Source organism: Equus caballus, chromosome 1 (genome assembly GCF_041296265.1).
Source record: "Equus caballus isolate H_3958 breed thoroughbred chromosome 1, TB-T2T, whole genome shotgun sequence".
Lineage (NCBI taxonomy): Eukaryota > Metazoa > Chordata > Mammalia > Perissodactyla > Equidae > Equus > Equus caballus.
The window spans coordinates 49,904,922-49,921,442 of NC_091684.1; the positions used below are offsets into that span (position 1 = coordinate 49,904,922).

At 39.6% G+C, this 16,521-nt stretch overlaps 1 protein-coding gene across 11 annotated transcripts in view; it reads right to left on the reverse strand.

Moving 5' to 3' along the window:
* The window catches only part of FAM13C (family with sequence similarity 13 member C), a 118,972-nt gene that overhangs the window by 100,057 nt on the left and 2,394 nt on the right, over nucleotides 1–16,521 (reverse strand). For all 11 annotated transcript variants that reach the window (XM_070262818.1, XM_023643526.2, XM_070262843.1 and 8 more), the window contains 2 exons: nucleotides 11,850–11,906; nucleotides 8,258–8,456 (listed from right to left, as the gene is read on the reverse strand). In XM_070262818.1, the coding sequence (XP_070118919.1) occupies nucleotides 8,258–8,332 (75 nt within the window). In that variant the 5' untranslated portion in view covers nucleotides 8,333–8,456; nucleotides 11,850–11,906. The remainder of the gene's footprint in view (nucleotides 1–8,257; nucleotides 8,457–11,849; nucleotides 11,907–16,521) is intronic.

A 16,521-nucleotide genomic window follows, 5' to 3' on the forward strand; every position in this document is an offset into this window, starting at 1 on the left:
GATTTATTAAAGGAAACTTGTTCATAGTAGAAGGAGCAAATCTTGGAAGCCTATAGAGGGTTAGAAGGTGCCAATAGAGATAAAGGTGTCCCATGGATGTTACTGTTCTTTCCAGGTGTTGGTAAATCTTGACTATGGGTTGAATTTATAAGGCTATATAATGTTAGAAACCATCTTTGGATTTACGTAGAAAACTGGAAATTCTTTAAATCAGAATTTATTTATCTATGCAAAAGATGCAGAGGAAGAGATAAAACAAGACAATTTTAAGAGCCATCCTATGTGGGAGCCATCGGCATCTCTGTTAAATATTCCGGAAGCCTATAAGCAGAGATCAGTCCTTCCCATCCTCCACTGCTACACTCAAAATAACCAATACCATCAATACCTTCTTGCTCAGTTTTTTTAAGAATTCTGTAACTTCCCATCATAGGTGGAATACCAATTAGATAATGGGACCCAGAGCACTACAATGCCAAAGTCTCAAATTTTCCATTGCTTGTAAACTTGTCTCAAACCAGTTACATGGTTTTGAACATAAACTCCGAGTGACAATTTTTTTGACTTTTGAGATTTAATGCCTAGGCGCACAAGGAACATCATTTAATTTTAAGACTCCTTCATGTCAGTATTTAAGCTGAATATATTTCTATATTTCAAAAAAAAAGAAATAAAGCTATTTTACAGATATCACAGGTTCCTTCCTAAAAATATCCTTCTTCATCAGCTTAATCATTTAACAACAGATTGGTTGTGAATTTAAAGAGGAGTATCAGAATCTGGTATACCATCAGAAACAAGGAAACCCAAATATTGATTCAGATGGCCTCATTTTCAAGGACCCTGACTTACTCAGAGCTCTGTCCCTTGAATCTCAACCATTTTACTCTTGGAAGAGTGAAAGGGAACGTGGAAAACAAACCTAAAAGACCACCTTTCTTCCTGACCAGTAACAAGTATTCAAAAAACCCATACCCAAATAGGAATTGAAGTAAAACCTCTACACTGAAGGTGCAAAATCACCCGAGAGAAATAATGCAACACAAACTAATGTGTCAAAACAATGATCTAACTAAGACTAATTGTTAGAATCATGATGAATTCACGCTCTTGACACAACGCAAGAAGCAGCCCTCAAAGGCGTATTCAGAACTTAAAAGTTTTTCTCTCACTGAAAAGCAAGTGGAATTCTATTTGAAGTTCATTTTAGCTTTCCCGAGCTCTCAATTTCAAAGTCAATCAGCTATACTGGTTTTCTTGCTTTTACTCTTTGCATTTGCTCAGTGCTTCAGTAATATATTAATAAAAATATACATAAAGTAGATCTATAATTGAAAACAGAATTTTAGTTCCTTTGGGGGGAAAACATGACCCAGAATTAACAATTGTCTTTCTTTTAATTCAGAGCCTAACACAGTAAGAATAAGAAGTATACCTTCCCCAAACAGAAATATAGTAAATACTCCATAGTTAGGTTATTTTGCCTGAAAAGTGTTCAGGGAGTTTTCATTTCTGCAGAAAAATAAACATGCAAATTTCACAATCAGACCTGGATCCCTTTCCAGCCTCTTAACATGTCTACTGGAGCCAAGTGGAAGAAATCTAATGCTGATGTACACCAGACCGAACAGCTGGTCTCCCCAAGGAAGTGGATTAACAGCACGATCACAGTACACAGCTCACTCAGAAAAGCTCTCTATATAGCCTCCTACTTTTGTCTTCTGCTAAAATAGCCACCAGAGGGGAGGACAGAAGGATGGTGCATTGCCTGATGCCAGCTGGTAGGGAGTGAAGATGGTAAGACTCAACCTACCAATGCTAAATCTAAATGCCCTCTGGACAGTTACAGGAAGTTGGTCCTGTTATGCTAGTCAAGTCCAATCATCCCCAAATCAGGTTGTCAGGAATTAATATTATAACAATACAGAATCACTTTTAATTTCTCACAAAATATTACAACATACATAATCTACTGCCTTGAATCAGTTCTCCTAGAAAGAGCGTTGCTATGTAATAAGACATTCCACACAATAGCAAACTAACTGGATTCTACTTTGATATGGAGTTTCTGCTTAGCACAAACTCACAAGTCTTGTCTAACCTCAAGGTCATCATATCAATGAACTCTAGTGTTAGCATCAATAAAATCTGAACTTTCTGGAGATAGGTCATTAAATGGTCCTTATCCAAGCCATTTTTTTGTAAAGCCCAATGTCTAAGGAAGACAATAAACAAGCAGAAAGGAAAACTGCAACTGATCCTGGCTCAAATCAACATTCTCCTTATTCCAAATATCTTAACTTCTTTCAGAACATCCTGGCATTACCTTCCTGGTTCCTGGACTTTTATTGGGTCAGCAAATATTCCTAAAGCCCTCCTCTTTTAAATGATTCATAGAGAGTGCAAAACTGGAATCAGTCATTCATACATGCACACAAAACCTCAGATTCTGCTAATCCACCCGAGGCTCCTTCTCAGAGAATTGGCCAAGACCAAGGTTAAAGAAAAGCTGCTCAAAGTGAGATGTGAATCTGACCTTCCACAAGTGGAATTACTGAATCTGACTTTGGGGTTGATCAGAAAGGTAAGAAAGATCAAAACTTTTAATGGTTTCCATTTTGTTCCTTCTCCCTTGTCCACACCCCCACTTCCAACCTGGTTAGGATCAGACTGAAGATCCACTCGGGGGTCCTGAATTCAAACTTTGTGACAGGAGAACCCAGAAATGGCAATAGCTAACTCTTACAATGGTGCTCTTCAGATTCGAAGAGGGTTGTTTTTCAGCTTGTAAAGTTGTGCCCGTAGGTTCTTCACAGGTGCTTTTGGGGAATGATGATCTCATAGAAAACCACTTAGAACTGTGTATTGATGATGGTAACAAGTGTCAAGAAGGATCTGTAGCATCAGCTCAAGTTTCCCAAATAAATTCAGCTTTACAAACAGAACCACCCTCTCTACCATGTTGCATGGTAAGCCTCATTAATGTGACATTTACTCTGTGATCAAAACTCATTTACAGTTTTATCAGCTTCTATATTTGTCCAAGTCCTTGTGAAACTTTGCCTGACAATATTAGAAAACAACACTCTAGTATTATCAGTCATAACGGTGGTTATTATTTAAAACGTTGACTTGTCCACAGCCTTACTTCTGTCATTTGAATCTAGCATCATCCAGGCCAGTTTTCAATCAGGAACGCACATCAAACTTACCTATGGAATTTAATTAAAATGTAGATGTCTAGGACCTACACCAGACTTAGTGAATCTTTTTACTTGATATTCTTGGCACATTCTTTTGGGATTATTATGTTATATCTAAAGGATTTTTCCTCTGTAAAAATTACATTCCTCCATTTTTTATAAAATCAGAAGTAAATTCTCTGACTTTTTTACAAACAGGCTTACTTATTATCCTTTGAGACATTCTAATTTGGGGAGAATGATTTTATTATCTTGTTTTGCATGTCACATTATGCATTATTCTTATTATGAACTCGCATCAGACTTTTCACATTGGAAAATTATCAGTAGTAAATTAACCATAACAACTTTTAGCTTCCGTCATCTATAGATGTTTGTTTTCCTCAGATGCTTGCCTGAAGGTTCTGCTCTCAGCTTCAGGCCAGAGTTTGTATCTTCAACAAAAAAGAATACTCTCAAGAGTCCAATGGTAAAGGACCAGATACTTTAAACGATTAATATTTCAAAGACTCTTGGGCATAGGTGTCTGATGACACCAATGGGCTGCGTCAAGATTTGCAGAAACTCAGTCAAGAAGCAGATGACTTCATGCTACTGCTAATCCAAGACCAAGGAGAACACCAACTAATTACATAGGACTGAACGGCTGACAAGAGAAATTTTCCTGTGATTATCTATTTGGAATATAGTTGTTTTAATGTTCCACCTCCTAGATCTATAAAAAGTCCTCTCCCTTTCTACTTCAACTATCTGTAACCCATATAATTCAGTAGATCCTTATATTAAATATTTTTAAATTATTTTCTGCATTCTTGATGCTCTGGCATCCGGAGCCTCTCTCACTGAGGAGACCCCTCTCCCAGGGCTAACCAATTCTCAGGGACATCAAACATAACAAATGACTTGCCCAGGAGTGTGCCTTGCATATGCAAACTAACCAGTCCAGAGTCATATTCTGAACCACCTCCTCTATGTGGCTCATACACTCCAGGAGGCGATTTTCCTCTGCCCCAATCATCCCAGGGCCAGGTACCAGACCACTAGAGACAAGGCCAGTCCCTAAGGGTCCACTGAAATTATTTAAACTAGCCAATTCTAAGCCTGCTTACCTTGCCTTGCCTTGTTTTCCAATGGAAACCACAATAAAGGCTCCTGCCCAGGCATTCCCTCACCCCATCTGCCTCCTGACCAACACTGGCGCTTCCCTGTGTGGCCTAACAGGACATGGCACACCCCCCACCTCCTCTTCAGAACTCTGAGCAGGAACTGTTTCAAATGGTGGTCATCTCCTGATCTGTTGGCCTCACCATATCGGAGTGATAATAAAATCTACATTTTAAAATCATTCTGTTTATGTAAACTGAAATGAAACATTTTAAAATTATATCTGAGTCTCACTGACCTCCAGAGTTCAGAAACTCATACTAAGTCTCCTTACTTTCAATGGCAATAAGGTTATTTCATATAGTTAATAATAATCTGTCTTCCTTTTTACCAGGATGTAACTGGAAAAATCTGTTATGCAACCACCATCTTGGGTGGAATGTCATTGAGAATGATGCTCATTGAATCGGATAGAACAGGACGCTTTTAAGGAACTAATGTGGCTTTACCTTTGGAGCCAATGCCTACAAAGGCCTCCTAGGATAACTGGCCTGCTATCTAGTTTTCAGGGTCCAACCTTACAGGTGATAAGGGCTGTCACTTCCTGGCAAGCCAGGAACCTAATGTTATCTTGGGGACCTCAAGAAGAGAAGAATTCTCCCAAATGCATATGTATGCAGGTGAAAAATGTGATGAGAGTATATTGAACTTGGTTTCTTCGCCTTGGGATTGCAAATAATAGAGGCATTAAAAGTCCAATGTGAGTGAGATTCCTTATGAAAACTTCCAGAGAGAAGTTAATGTAATTATGCAATACTGTATGCCCCTAGATTTTGCAAAGCACACTTGAGAAGATCTATATGGAAAATTAACACTCTTGCTACGCCTATGTAAATAATCAGGCCAAACCTAACGAGACTAGTCTTATTTTGTGAACAAGAATAATCTTTCTTGGGGCCAGCCCAGTGGTGTAGTGGTTAAGTTCACACACTGGGCTTCAGCAGCCCAGGGCTCGCAGGTTCGGATCCCAGATACGGATCGATGCACTGCTCATCCAGTCATGCTGTGGCAGCGTCCCACATACAAAACGGTGGAAGACTGGCACAGATATTAGCTCAGGGCCCATCTTCCTCACACACACACACAAAGAATAATCTTTCCTTAAGATTATTATAATCACAAGGGAGAAGGAGGAAGGGAGGAGAAGAACATAAGGAAAAATAATAAAAGACTGAAATTTAGTGGATGCCTTGGCTAGCTTATCATAATCTCTGCTTTTGTTTATCTATGACAAGGTTATTTTACAAAGCTACAGAGATGGAAGTTAACTTGTAGAAACTGATGGCAATGCAAATAATTTCTCTCCATAGAAACGCAAATTGTGTGCAAGGGAAAGTAACTGATTATTGTCTCATGGATATTACAAGTTTTGCCAATTTTGTGTCCATTTGTAAATTTATTTCAGCATTCCTCATCAGGCCATAAATGTGTGATGCTCTGCATTCTCTTTTGAACTGGGTGTAATGGTTGTCTCATTAATTAATGATTTAAATAAAATCTTTGACATATCTTTATTTCATATCTGAATGAGAGTCATGATTACATCCTCTTTTAAAATAAACTTTTCACAAGTGAATAAAGACATCGTGCTTCCATTTTCCAAAAAAAGACACCAATCATATATATACCTCTCTTACAAGTTTTAAGTCATTCAACAAATAATCCTGAGTGACTATTGAGTGCTAGAGATTCAGAGAGAGACAAGAAGGACTGACCCACTGACCTCAAGGAATGTACGTCTTAGTGGAGCTAGCATTCACTCAAACAACATTTGTCTAGCTTTAGTGACCAACGTTACAAAGCTTTAAGGCAGAGAAGAAAAATATACTTATAAAATCCTCTCCAAAGTAATCCTTTCTAAGTAAGTAATTACTGCTTGGCAACACAATATATCACCAAAGGAAAAAAATTCCAGAGTGAAATAACAGGTTTTCTAGAAAAATTATGGTTTGAGTAGTTAAGTGAGTAGATAAATTGCTAGACTCATAATTGGAAGATCTGGGTCTTCTCGTTAGAAACACTCTGCTTTATGGAAAAGACATTCCACTCAAATTCTTCCAAATCTAGTTAAAGAGGTTATGTAATCCCTCTGATTCTTAGCTTTTCCAGGTTTACGAAAAGATAATACTCATTCCACAGGATTGTTGCAAAACCTGGTTTATGCCTACCACATAGTAAATGCTTAAATAAATGTCAGCTGACTTTATTAATAATATTATTTATAGACATTCGATTCTTGGTCAGTACTTGACCAATGTTAATTATCTCTCCCCAAGAAAACAGGAAGAATGAAATGGTTTCAAATTTCTCCAAAATATGGAAGACCTATAATAATATTATCAAAGTTCTCACAGTCATTAGGGGAAAAAATGTCATTGTGTAGAGAGAGATGTTAGGAATGAACTGGAAGTTTACCTGCAGTCCAGGATTCCAATGCTGTATTATAAGCGAAGACTATACAAGCACATCTCTCTCCTGAAAACTTCCTGTGTGTGAGCAGCAGATCGGGAATTACATGCCCCATTAGCACCCTATTACAAGTGACGACTGTGTAATTTCTGTGAGACCAGACCACAGGATGACAAGAAAGAGGGCATTCTAGGAGAGAGGGCTGGTCAGCCAAAGCCCACAATGTCACAGGAGACCCTTAGCAGGAGATTCAAGGTGAGAGCCACCCTGGAACCAGACAGCCTGGGTGGGCAGCACTTTGGGTACCAGATTCGTCCCCAGCACCACACTCCTAATTAAGCAAGCGCTGGGTGCATTCAGCCATAGTCTGCGTCTCAAGTCTATCATAACCCAAACGGTATTTCACACTCACCTCTCCCTGCAACTCAACTGAGTCTAAGATAATCACAGCACAGCTTCATAAATGCAGAAGGCATTTTCATGTCACTGCAAAATTAACTGCCTAGATAAGAGGTCACAATGCCAAGGAAAAAATGAGATAAAAATCACAAAGTGAATAAGAAAATTACAAGGTCAAATAAACTGCCCAGCCAAAGTCATTCTAACAGGAAGATCACCTGGTATTCATTTGCTAAATAGGACTGGACTTGAAGTTATGATATAATTAACCTATTACGCTTAGAGCCTCCCACATTATTTTCAAGGTTAACAGCTAAGTGATAACAAAAAAGGAACATTAACATTAATGGAGCATCTATGTACAATGCGTAAAGTATAAGCTCAGTGTCGGGACCATTAACCTGCTAGTAAGATTAAAGTGAATTATATTCAGTTAATCTCTTTTAAAAGCATCATAAATTATTCAAGGATTTTTTAAGATTTAAAAAAATCACATTCTTTGCTACATCCCTCTACAACTAGAAAAAGTAAATATATATATATATATATAAATAAAATGTAAATTTATTACCCGAATAAAGTTGGAAAGATGCTTCATTCATTCAGTTAAATTTATTGACCAGACATGACATACACATACAAGCAGGCACATACACACTTGACTGTTTACCCAAGGCTGCTAAACGGCAGCCTGAGGAGGACGGCTCTGGGTAAACCTGGGACTTTCCAGTTTTCTTAGAAGAATCTCCAAGTTTGGGGCAAGAGCCACATGCCCTGGATAAGTGAAGACAGTGGGAGATCCTCCTGTACTCTTCCCACAAAGAACGCAGCAGCTCCTCTAAATCAACATCAAAGTTCAGTATTTAAGAATACCAATTTGGAAGGGCGCTAAGTTATTAGCCTGCTCAGAGCACTCCACTATTAACCAAAGAGAACATCCACATGCTCAGGCCTTGGGGCGTGATGACGAGTCGCGTTAATTGCCTCCTGCAAAATAACGTGCTCAAGTCGTCCGCCAGAACTATGCTCTCGCCTGAAAAGCACCCATCTTGGCAAAAGCCTGAGGTGGTCGAGCCGGCTACCTGACTTTCTCCGTGGCTCCTCCCATTCTCTGCCTTGAAGATGGACTTGGGCTTCCGAGACTTGAAGTTGCCCATGCTGGGTCGCAGCACACCGTCCACCAGCACAGAAGGCTCTACATGCTGCGGCTCGCGCGAAGGAGGTGCGGGCTCCTCTAGGAGAGCCCCAGTGTCAGGGTAATTTTCTTTATTGTCTTCATCTCTAAAACAGGAAAGACCCAATTTAGAAAGCACCCCCAAAAAAGGAATAAACCGCTGCGAGAAAGATGGGCTGGCGATACTCTTCACTGCTCTATTTAGATGGTACCTAGCAATATTTTTAGGGTAGACTTAGTTTCACAGGAACAAGAATTTCAGAAATGTGAATTTCTCTCTGGATCACTCCACCTTCCCTTCCAATCTTTGCTAGCAGAAACATATTTTTTGTAGTTGTAACTTTGTACATACTGTCATATTTGTTTTAATTTTTCACTTCAAGATGCTTTCATGTACATCATATTTTTCTCTCACAATAAAAATGTGAGATATTCAGGTTAGATGTTGTCATCCCAGCTTTATAGATTAAGATTCTAAAACCCAGAGATGAAACAAAGTGCCTAAGAGTAGGGCTGATTCACCCAGACTTGGAGCAGTCAGGCAAGTCTCCAGGCTCTCACGCACATGCCCTTGGTCCAAGGCATGATGGATCCTCACCACTGGCAAGTCTATAATTATCTCCCTACAATTTTCAGAGACATTTAAAAGTTTAACAGGGTCTATTTTAATGGGATACACACTACCTGAATAAAATATAAGACAATGGCCAAATTTTACCCAACCAAGCCATCTGAACAACACTCTCAGTACAAAGTCAAAGATCCTAGTCTGGGTTCTAGCCGTGTGGAAATGCTGGAGAAGACCAAATGGGCTAGCAGTATCGTCATACCTTCAGTGCTAGGATTGCACTTTTGATTTTCATTCACCAACCAAATTCAGTACAATATCGCCTGCCATTTCAATTTCCTCAAAAATAGTGACATCATAATATTCTTATTTGAATTCTGTTGTCCTTCTTAAATCCAGATGCATTTTATTTTCTTATTTTGCTAAGAATGCAGCAAACACCGTGGACATAACTAAATGGGCCATTCTCTTTAGACAATCAATATCAACATACTTAACCCACTGGCAATCATTTGGTACGAGATCATGCAATTCTCTAGGTGCGGCCACTTCCCCCAGGTGGTGTTTTTTCCTCCTGCTCCCTGATCAGGAGCACCCATAAAGAGATTTTGGCAAAGTCAGCTAGGAAGCAATTCCTCATGGCTCAAGGACACATAAAGCCAAGAGACAAGATCAGCAAAGGAAGGATTTCTATGCCCACTGCTCAAGATGCTTTTTCACAAATAAAAGAGAGATTAAATTCACTAAGCTGATATCAGGAGGATGAGTTCCAGTTAGTTTCTGGGAAAAGATCAAAACAGACATGGAGACAGGAGGTGTGGAGCATGACCAGGGTGCAGTTGGGAAGGTATAGAAATAAAACTATGTGAAACAGTTACAGTTAAGCCTCAGCAAAAACAGTGCTGTCTGGTCAAGGAGAATTCAACAAGTGAAATAATCCTTCAACACTAATAACTGGGAAAAAAATCAATGCCAGTGACACTGGTTAACATTTTCCCTTAAGATCATTTACAATCAAAAAAAATTCTAAGGCACTAATGGATTTGGAAACCAATATCAAACCATGAGTTGGAACTACACTAGTTCATTTGAAACGCATTTTTCTCACTAGAAACAAACACTACTCATCCACACACTCTCTGTTCTGGGTGAGAAACAAAAAGTAGAACAGCTGCCTTTACAGTGACCGAAATGGTCCTCATTCAAGGAGAATTCTAGAACACTCAAGATTAAGAAAAAAAAGGGGAGATTTTTTCAAAGCTAAAATGACTCTTTTGATAGACTCATTCCTAAAATAACACTTGAACTTTGTTTATATATCATATTTTCAAGGCACCCAAATGTCATCTTGTCCACCTCCTTGACTTGACAAACAAAGAAGGTGAGTAGGGGGAGCAAAAAGCATCCTTCTCTCATTATACAAATATAAAACCTAACTACAAAAGTCATCTTTAGAAATATATTTCTAACCTATTACTGGTTCTTCAGAATCCCCCAAACAGAAAAGTACAAGTCATAATTTAATCCACTAATTATTGGAATCAATCATAAGTGGGAATGAACATGGTGTTCTGAAAAGAACAAGAGGCCGAAAGATCTTCCTGCTTCTTAGTTGTGTAGCACAGGCCACAGCACTTCACCTCTGACCCTTGTCCGTAAGATGGAAGTCATCTCTACCTTGCAGAGATAATACAGTCTCTGTGAAGTGTCTGCCAGAGAAAGCTGGCTTAAGGCCACAACCCAATAAATGGCAGGTATTGTTACTCTCACAGGGCCTTAGGCAAGTAGTTATTTGCAAAGAAAAAACTGAGGGCTCTTTTTAGTCTTCCCAATTCTCCAGGATAAATTCCAAACTCCTTAGCAAGGTACACAAACCCTTTGAAATCCCGTCTTTGTTTATCTCTTGACATTCATTTCTTACCACCCTTGGCCTCCTCCCACCCACCTGGCTTTCAGGCTCCCACCATCCTGAACTGCTTGCTGTTCCTTCAACTCAAACTATTTGCTCTACCCTGTGTTGGCTTTCCAATAAGTTGCTTCCTCTGCTTGGTGGCATCATCTTTTTCTTGGTCTTATATCCCACAAAAAAAAAGTCATGTGCCATGTATAATTTTCTTCAGGAATCTATCCCAGAAACCTCTCTGGGCTATTTGGTCCTTCTAAGTGAATCCTCTGCTCACCTCTAGTAAAATGGCACTTAACACACTGTAGCATCATCATTTACATTCTTGCCTATCCCCTCCAGTGGGCTGAATTCCTAAGAGCAGGATTGGTTTGTCTTTCTCTACCTCACATCTTCACTGGTTGCTGGCACACAAAATAGGCCTCCAACACATAGGTGTTATCCAACAAGTGGACTTCAAAGTCAGACAGACTTGAGTCCAAATTCTGCCTCACAGTGGCTATGCTAGCGTGGGTGAGCTATAATCCCTCTGAGCCTCGGTTTCTCCACCTACAGGATGAGGAGATAAACATCAGCTTCCTTTTAGTTGTTTAGATTAAATAATAAAATGTATGTGAAAGTGCTTGGAGCAAAGCAGATGTGGAAGAAATGGTTAACCGTGAAGGTTGTGCCATGGTACAATGGACCCCTTGATGCCCAACACCATACTCCAGACACTCAATGACATGTTTGGTGGATAAATCTAGAACCTCTTCCTTAAGGTCTATGGTGGGAACATTGAGAGAAGCTAATAAATGTCTAATTCAACAGGCATTTATTGAACATTCCTCCTATAAAAGGCACTGTCCTGGATGCTACGGGGGGGTATCCAAAAGTGGACAAGACAAAACTTCCTTCAAGAGCTGATAATCTGTTAGAGGAGATAAGACACAAGAACAAATTATTTGAATTTAAAGAAGAGACTAAAGACACCAGACCCAGATGGTTTCTGGCCTTTATAATTAAGAACCAAGCAATGGTGGGTCATACCTGAGACCGGAGCAATCAGTCTGGTCTTCATGTACAGAGACTACGTCTTCGTCACACCTGGAGAGACGGAACAAAACTACATCAGATCCAACTGTCTACTGCAGCAGAAGCAGCAGTAGTCTAGAATTATTTTAAGATTAGCACAGTAAACTAAAAATTGGAGTAATCCTCACTGCTCTCTCCCAAACCAGCTCCAAATCCCAACATGTCTACCAGGTAATGATATCAATGTTGTTGTATCATGCGAGCGTAAAGCTCTGAACCAGAAGTAATGCTCCTTTTTCCACCACTGCTCTGCATCGCCTAAGCTAACAAGATCTTAACAAAGACCTAAGTGTTCGCAGCACTTGACTGGACATCTGACACCAAGATTAGTGGATTGTTCTTGGCTCAAGAGACTCCTCTACAAGCCTCTTGGCATTTCCTCTGCTTTAGGCAGTCTCAAACTACACTAGCTCCCATTTGGCTTACTTCATTGACCTCTAGACTTTCTGGACCCCGTTCCTTTTCACAAAACTTCTGGAAAAACCTTGTGAAAAATTCTTGGCTCTTCTTTATTGAAAAATCTCCAGGGCTCTGCACTGCCTATGGGATTCTGGAGAAGGACCATTCTCTCAACATAGTGTAGGAGGGAACCTTTGCTCCTGTTCTCAACCTTTCCCACTCCACCTCACCCCACTCCACTCCAGCCTGGAATGCTTTTTCCATCTTCAACTCCTACTCATTCTTCACTGCCCAAGTCAAGTCTCACAAGCTCCATGAACCTTCCCAGCCACGTTCATCCATGTGCCAAGTTCCTACTTTAACCGTAATACATAAATGTTTACTCTTCACTCTGAGGTTTTAGTAACCAACTATATCTTGCCTTCATTGCTATGCATTCCTTTGTACTCTAAGATCTTTTTAAATAGTTGTTAATTCCATGAGAAGAAATAACCATAATATCTTTTTCTAGATACACTGCCACAGTGCCCACAGGGCTACCCCAGAGTAGACACTCGATAAATGCTTGAATTGAATCATTAACTCTGGCCCCTCAACAAGTCTGGTCCCTGAAATAATTTATCAAGCATTTATCGCCTTCCAGGTACTGCATTAGGCATTGGAGCTGTGCTTCTCACACTCGTTGGGATTCAGGACTGACCAGTTTGTTTTCTATTTCCAATCCACTGTGGAGAGATGCTTTGGTAAAAACGTCACAGGAATGTCACTTTCCTATAAAAGTTATTAAATACTTACTGGTATTTCTGTACTTTCCTTGTCTCAGACAAGTTACCAACAATTTGGGGACCTATACTTTGAGTAGCGCTACTTCTAAAAGATGCAAAGTTGAAAAAGACTTGGATTCTGCTCCCTGCTCTAAGAGATTCACAATGTTATGAGTAGACAAAAATAAATAAATAACCACATACATAAATATAATCATAATATAGTATTTATGCTATATGAAATCATTCAACATTTTTTAATATTCTTTATCGGCAATGGTGTATAATTTACCCACAGAACAAACTGATGAAAGCTCCAGTCCTCTTCCCTTACTGTCCCATTTAAATTATGGTTTTGTAATGAATTAAACAAAGGCCATCTACAGACTCTAACCCTCTCTACCTGCTGAAATATTTTGTTCCCATGGGCAGGTAAAAAAAATCGGTCGACTTAACAAAACACTCTTCTTAATGAAATGAACTAAATTTCCTTATTTTCTCATGTTTTTGACTGTCAATTACCCACTCTGTCCGTCTCTTGGAAAACAATAATTAAATTCATAAGTATTGCCTTGTTCTTCTTCATTAGAGGCATTCACTTTAATAAATCATCTGAGGTTTGTAATGTGAATAAAAATATTTCCCAATAAAAGTTACCTAGCTAAATGGAAAAAGCAATGAAGAATAGAAATCTAGAATTGTTGCTTCCAAAGAACTAGGGTTCAACCAGAGGTTCAACCCTAGAGCTCAACAAAACCTATTGTTTGGGAATTTGGCAAGAATTTATTTTTCTCCCTCTCATTTGATTTCTTAACTTTTCTTTTCAAAGTACAATTTGTTAAAAATGGAAACTCAGCACCAGAACATACAAAGTTGCACATGCTTTCTGAAGTATGGGGCTGGACCTACTCAGCTGATTCAGTGTTCAGGCCTGCTGAACAACTCCAGTCACCACTCAAGGAAACACAATTCCTGGCTCCCGGATAGAGCAATGAAATCAATCTCCCTACTAGCTTACATGGCACACATATACAAGCTCTTTTAGTTCAGCTGGGTTTTCATTTACTTTGATGAAGACCATCAAGTTAGACCCAATTAACATCTCCATTCTGATTGTTCTACTGATTCCTTGCCCAGGAGCCCCTACAAATGTACAATATTGGCCCAGTTATAAAACTGGATTCCCCAGTGGGAGCCAAGACATCCCCACTCTTAGAAGAAAATCAACAAATCAACCCAGAGCAAGTATCCAGCTGGTCTTGGGCATGGCATTCTCTCCTACATTATAGCCCAATACAGGAATTTAAAGACCAATCTCTTTAATGATCTTCTTCAATATTCAAAACTGGGCATTTTCTTGTGCAATGTTTTTCAAACCGTAAATTGTGACCTATTAGTGGGTCTTGAAATTAAATAGCAGCTACCAGCATTTTTTTGTTATTGTTGTTAGAGAAACAGAATAGAAAATGCCAGTATAGTAGGGGTTAAGTGTTATTTCATGAAATTTGCTTCAATAAATCATGTATATGTGTGTATTAGATTGCAATAAAAAATGTTTTTCTTACTGTTGTTCATAGTAAAAATAAATGTGAAAAGCATCTCTATTAAATGCCTTCCTTTGAGGTTCTCATCAACTAGATTCTAAGGCTCAGAGTTCTTAATTTGCGTTTGCCCAGACAATATAGTATGGATAATTTGTCCTTGCCCCCATTTTTTTGTGAAATGCTCAGGGTTGTTACTGTTTTTCTCTATTTGGACTTTTGTTCCTTCTATCAACCACCAACAAGAAAGGGTTATAGGGTACTTCACAGCTCACCCTCTACTTCACATCATGGCAATTAAACCTGACAATGCTATGAGGTAGGAATTACCTTCACGCAAGAGGCTAAGGAATTGCCCAGGGTGCCAAGGCATAAAGCGGCAATGCCAGTGTCATTTCTGCTCCACCACACCAAGCCCATGAAATAGTCTCTTCAGTCTGTATTCCCAGAGGCTCACTAGAGAGGGAGAATGACTTGTTTCTTAGAATAATGGTGGTGAAAGAAGTGCTCTGAAAGGTTCTCTTTTTTGACTTGGGATAAATAAGAAGAGAACCCTCAGATTGGTTATTAGATAAAACGTAGTTGAGCCAGGAAGGGGACTTCCATTCACCCTGTAGTACCATGTTCCCTGACGGCAAAGTTTCAGAGGTACCGCCTGCAATCCTGTGGGATTTCTCAAAGTGTGTCCCCAGAACCACTTGCGTTAGCACTACCTGGAACGCCTGATTAAACTAGCAGACTCTGGCTCCACCCCTACCCCAGCCCCAGTGGATCAACTCTCTAGGGTGGAGCCCAGGAACGTGAATTTTTAACCAGATCGCCATTCTCCCCACATAACTAGTATGCATCTAAAGATTTATAAAATCCAGACCAGCACTGGACTGACTACCACAATCACCCATTTTGGGTTCCCAATTTGGACTAAAGCCTGGGACATTGGATTTTTCACAAGCCCCAATCCCCATACCCAGTTGATACTGATGATCAGTTGGTTTTGAGAACCACCGCTTCAGATGATAACGAATTCATTACTGGCCAGGTTTCATTTCAAACAGATGTTAGCAAGGGCAACATAGGAAACAACCATGGACAAATAATGGATAAATGGTCACTGCAGATATAGAAGGGAAGGCCAAGGTCATTCTAATCTTGGAAGAATTTGGATAGAAAAAGAAATCGGATTGGTCTAGAGCTGCATAGACAATTCCAAGCCTGGGACAAACCGAGAAGAGAATAAAATTTGTCCTTGAGTCCCTCCCAATTCCCCTTCCCTTTGACCCTTATAAGACCCCCAGCTGGCCAAGTGGAACCCTATTAGGTCAGACTATCTGATAACATAATTTATATTAAAGTACTAATAACAACTTGAATCTACCTCCCAGGGGCACAACCTTTTAATTTCCATTTTAATAAGGGTCGCCATCAGAGGCCTTAATCCAAATGAAATTATCTCTAGGCGGAATTTCAGGCACTAAAGAAAATAAGTGAGTGTGGGTAGGAGGAAGTAGGAGTGGAGGGGGCACAGGAGGAAGAGGAAGTTTTCTTTTATCCAAAACATGTAAAAGAGGCAAGTGCCTCTCTGCGTATGCCAAGACCACACCTCAATATTTACTGAGCACCTGCTAGGTCTGTGTCTCAGGATAGTGCATCCTGCACCTGCTGGCTTTGGGGTCACGCCCAAAGAACCAAGGAAAATGGTTCATATTATGAGGGGAGGAGAAAATGTTATACTAGACAATGACGAGTTTTAAATAACCCTGGTCTGTGCTGTGTCATACCTATGAAGTTTTTGGTATGTTTGAAGTATGCTCCTTAGATTTTTAGATTAGCCAGATGGCATTCCAATTGTCACTCAGTGCCTTTTAAAATAAATCACTGTCACTTCTCTGAAAACAACAACAGGATCTTATGCAATCAGAACTC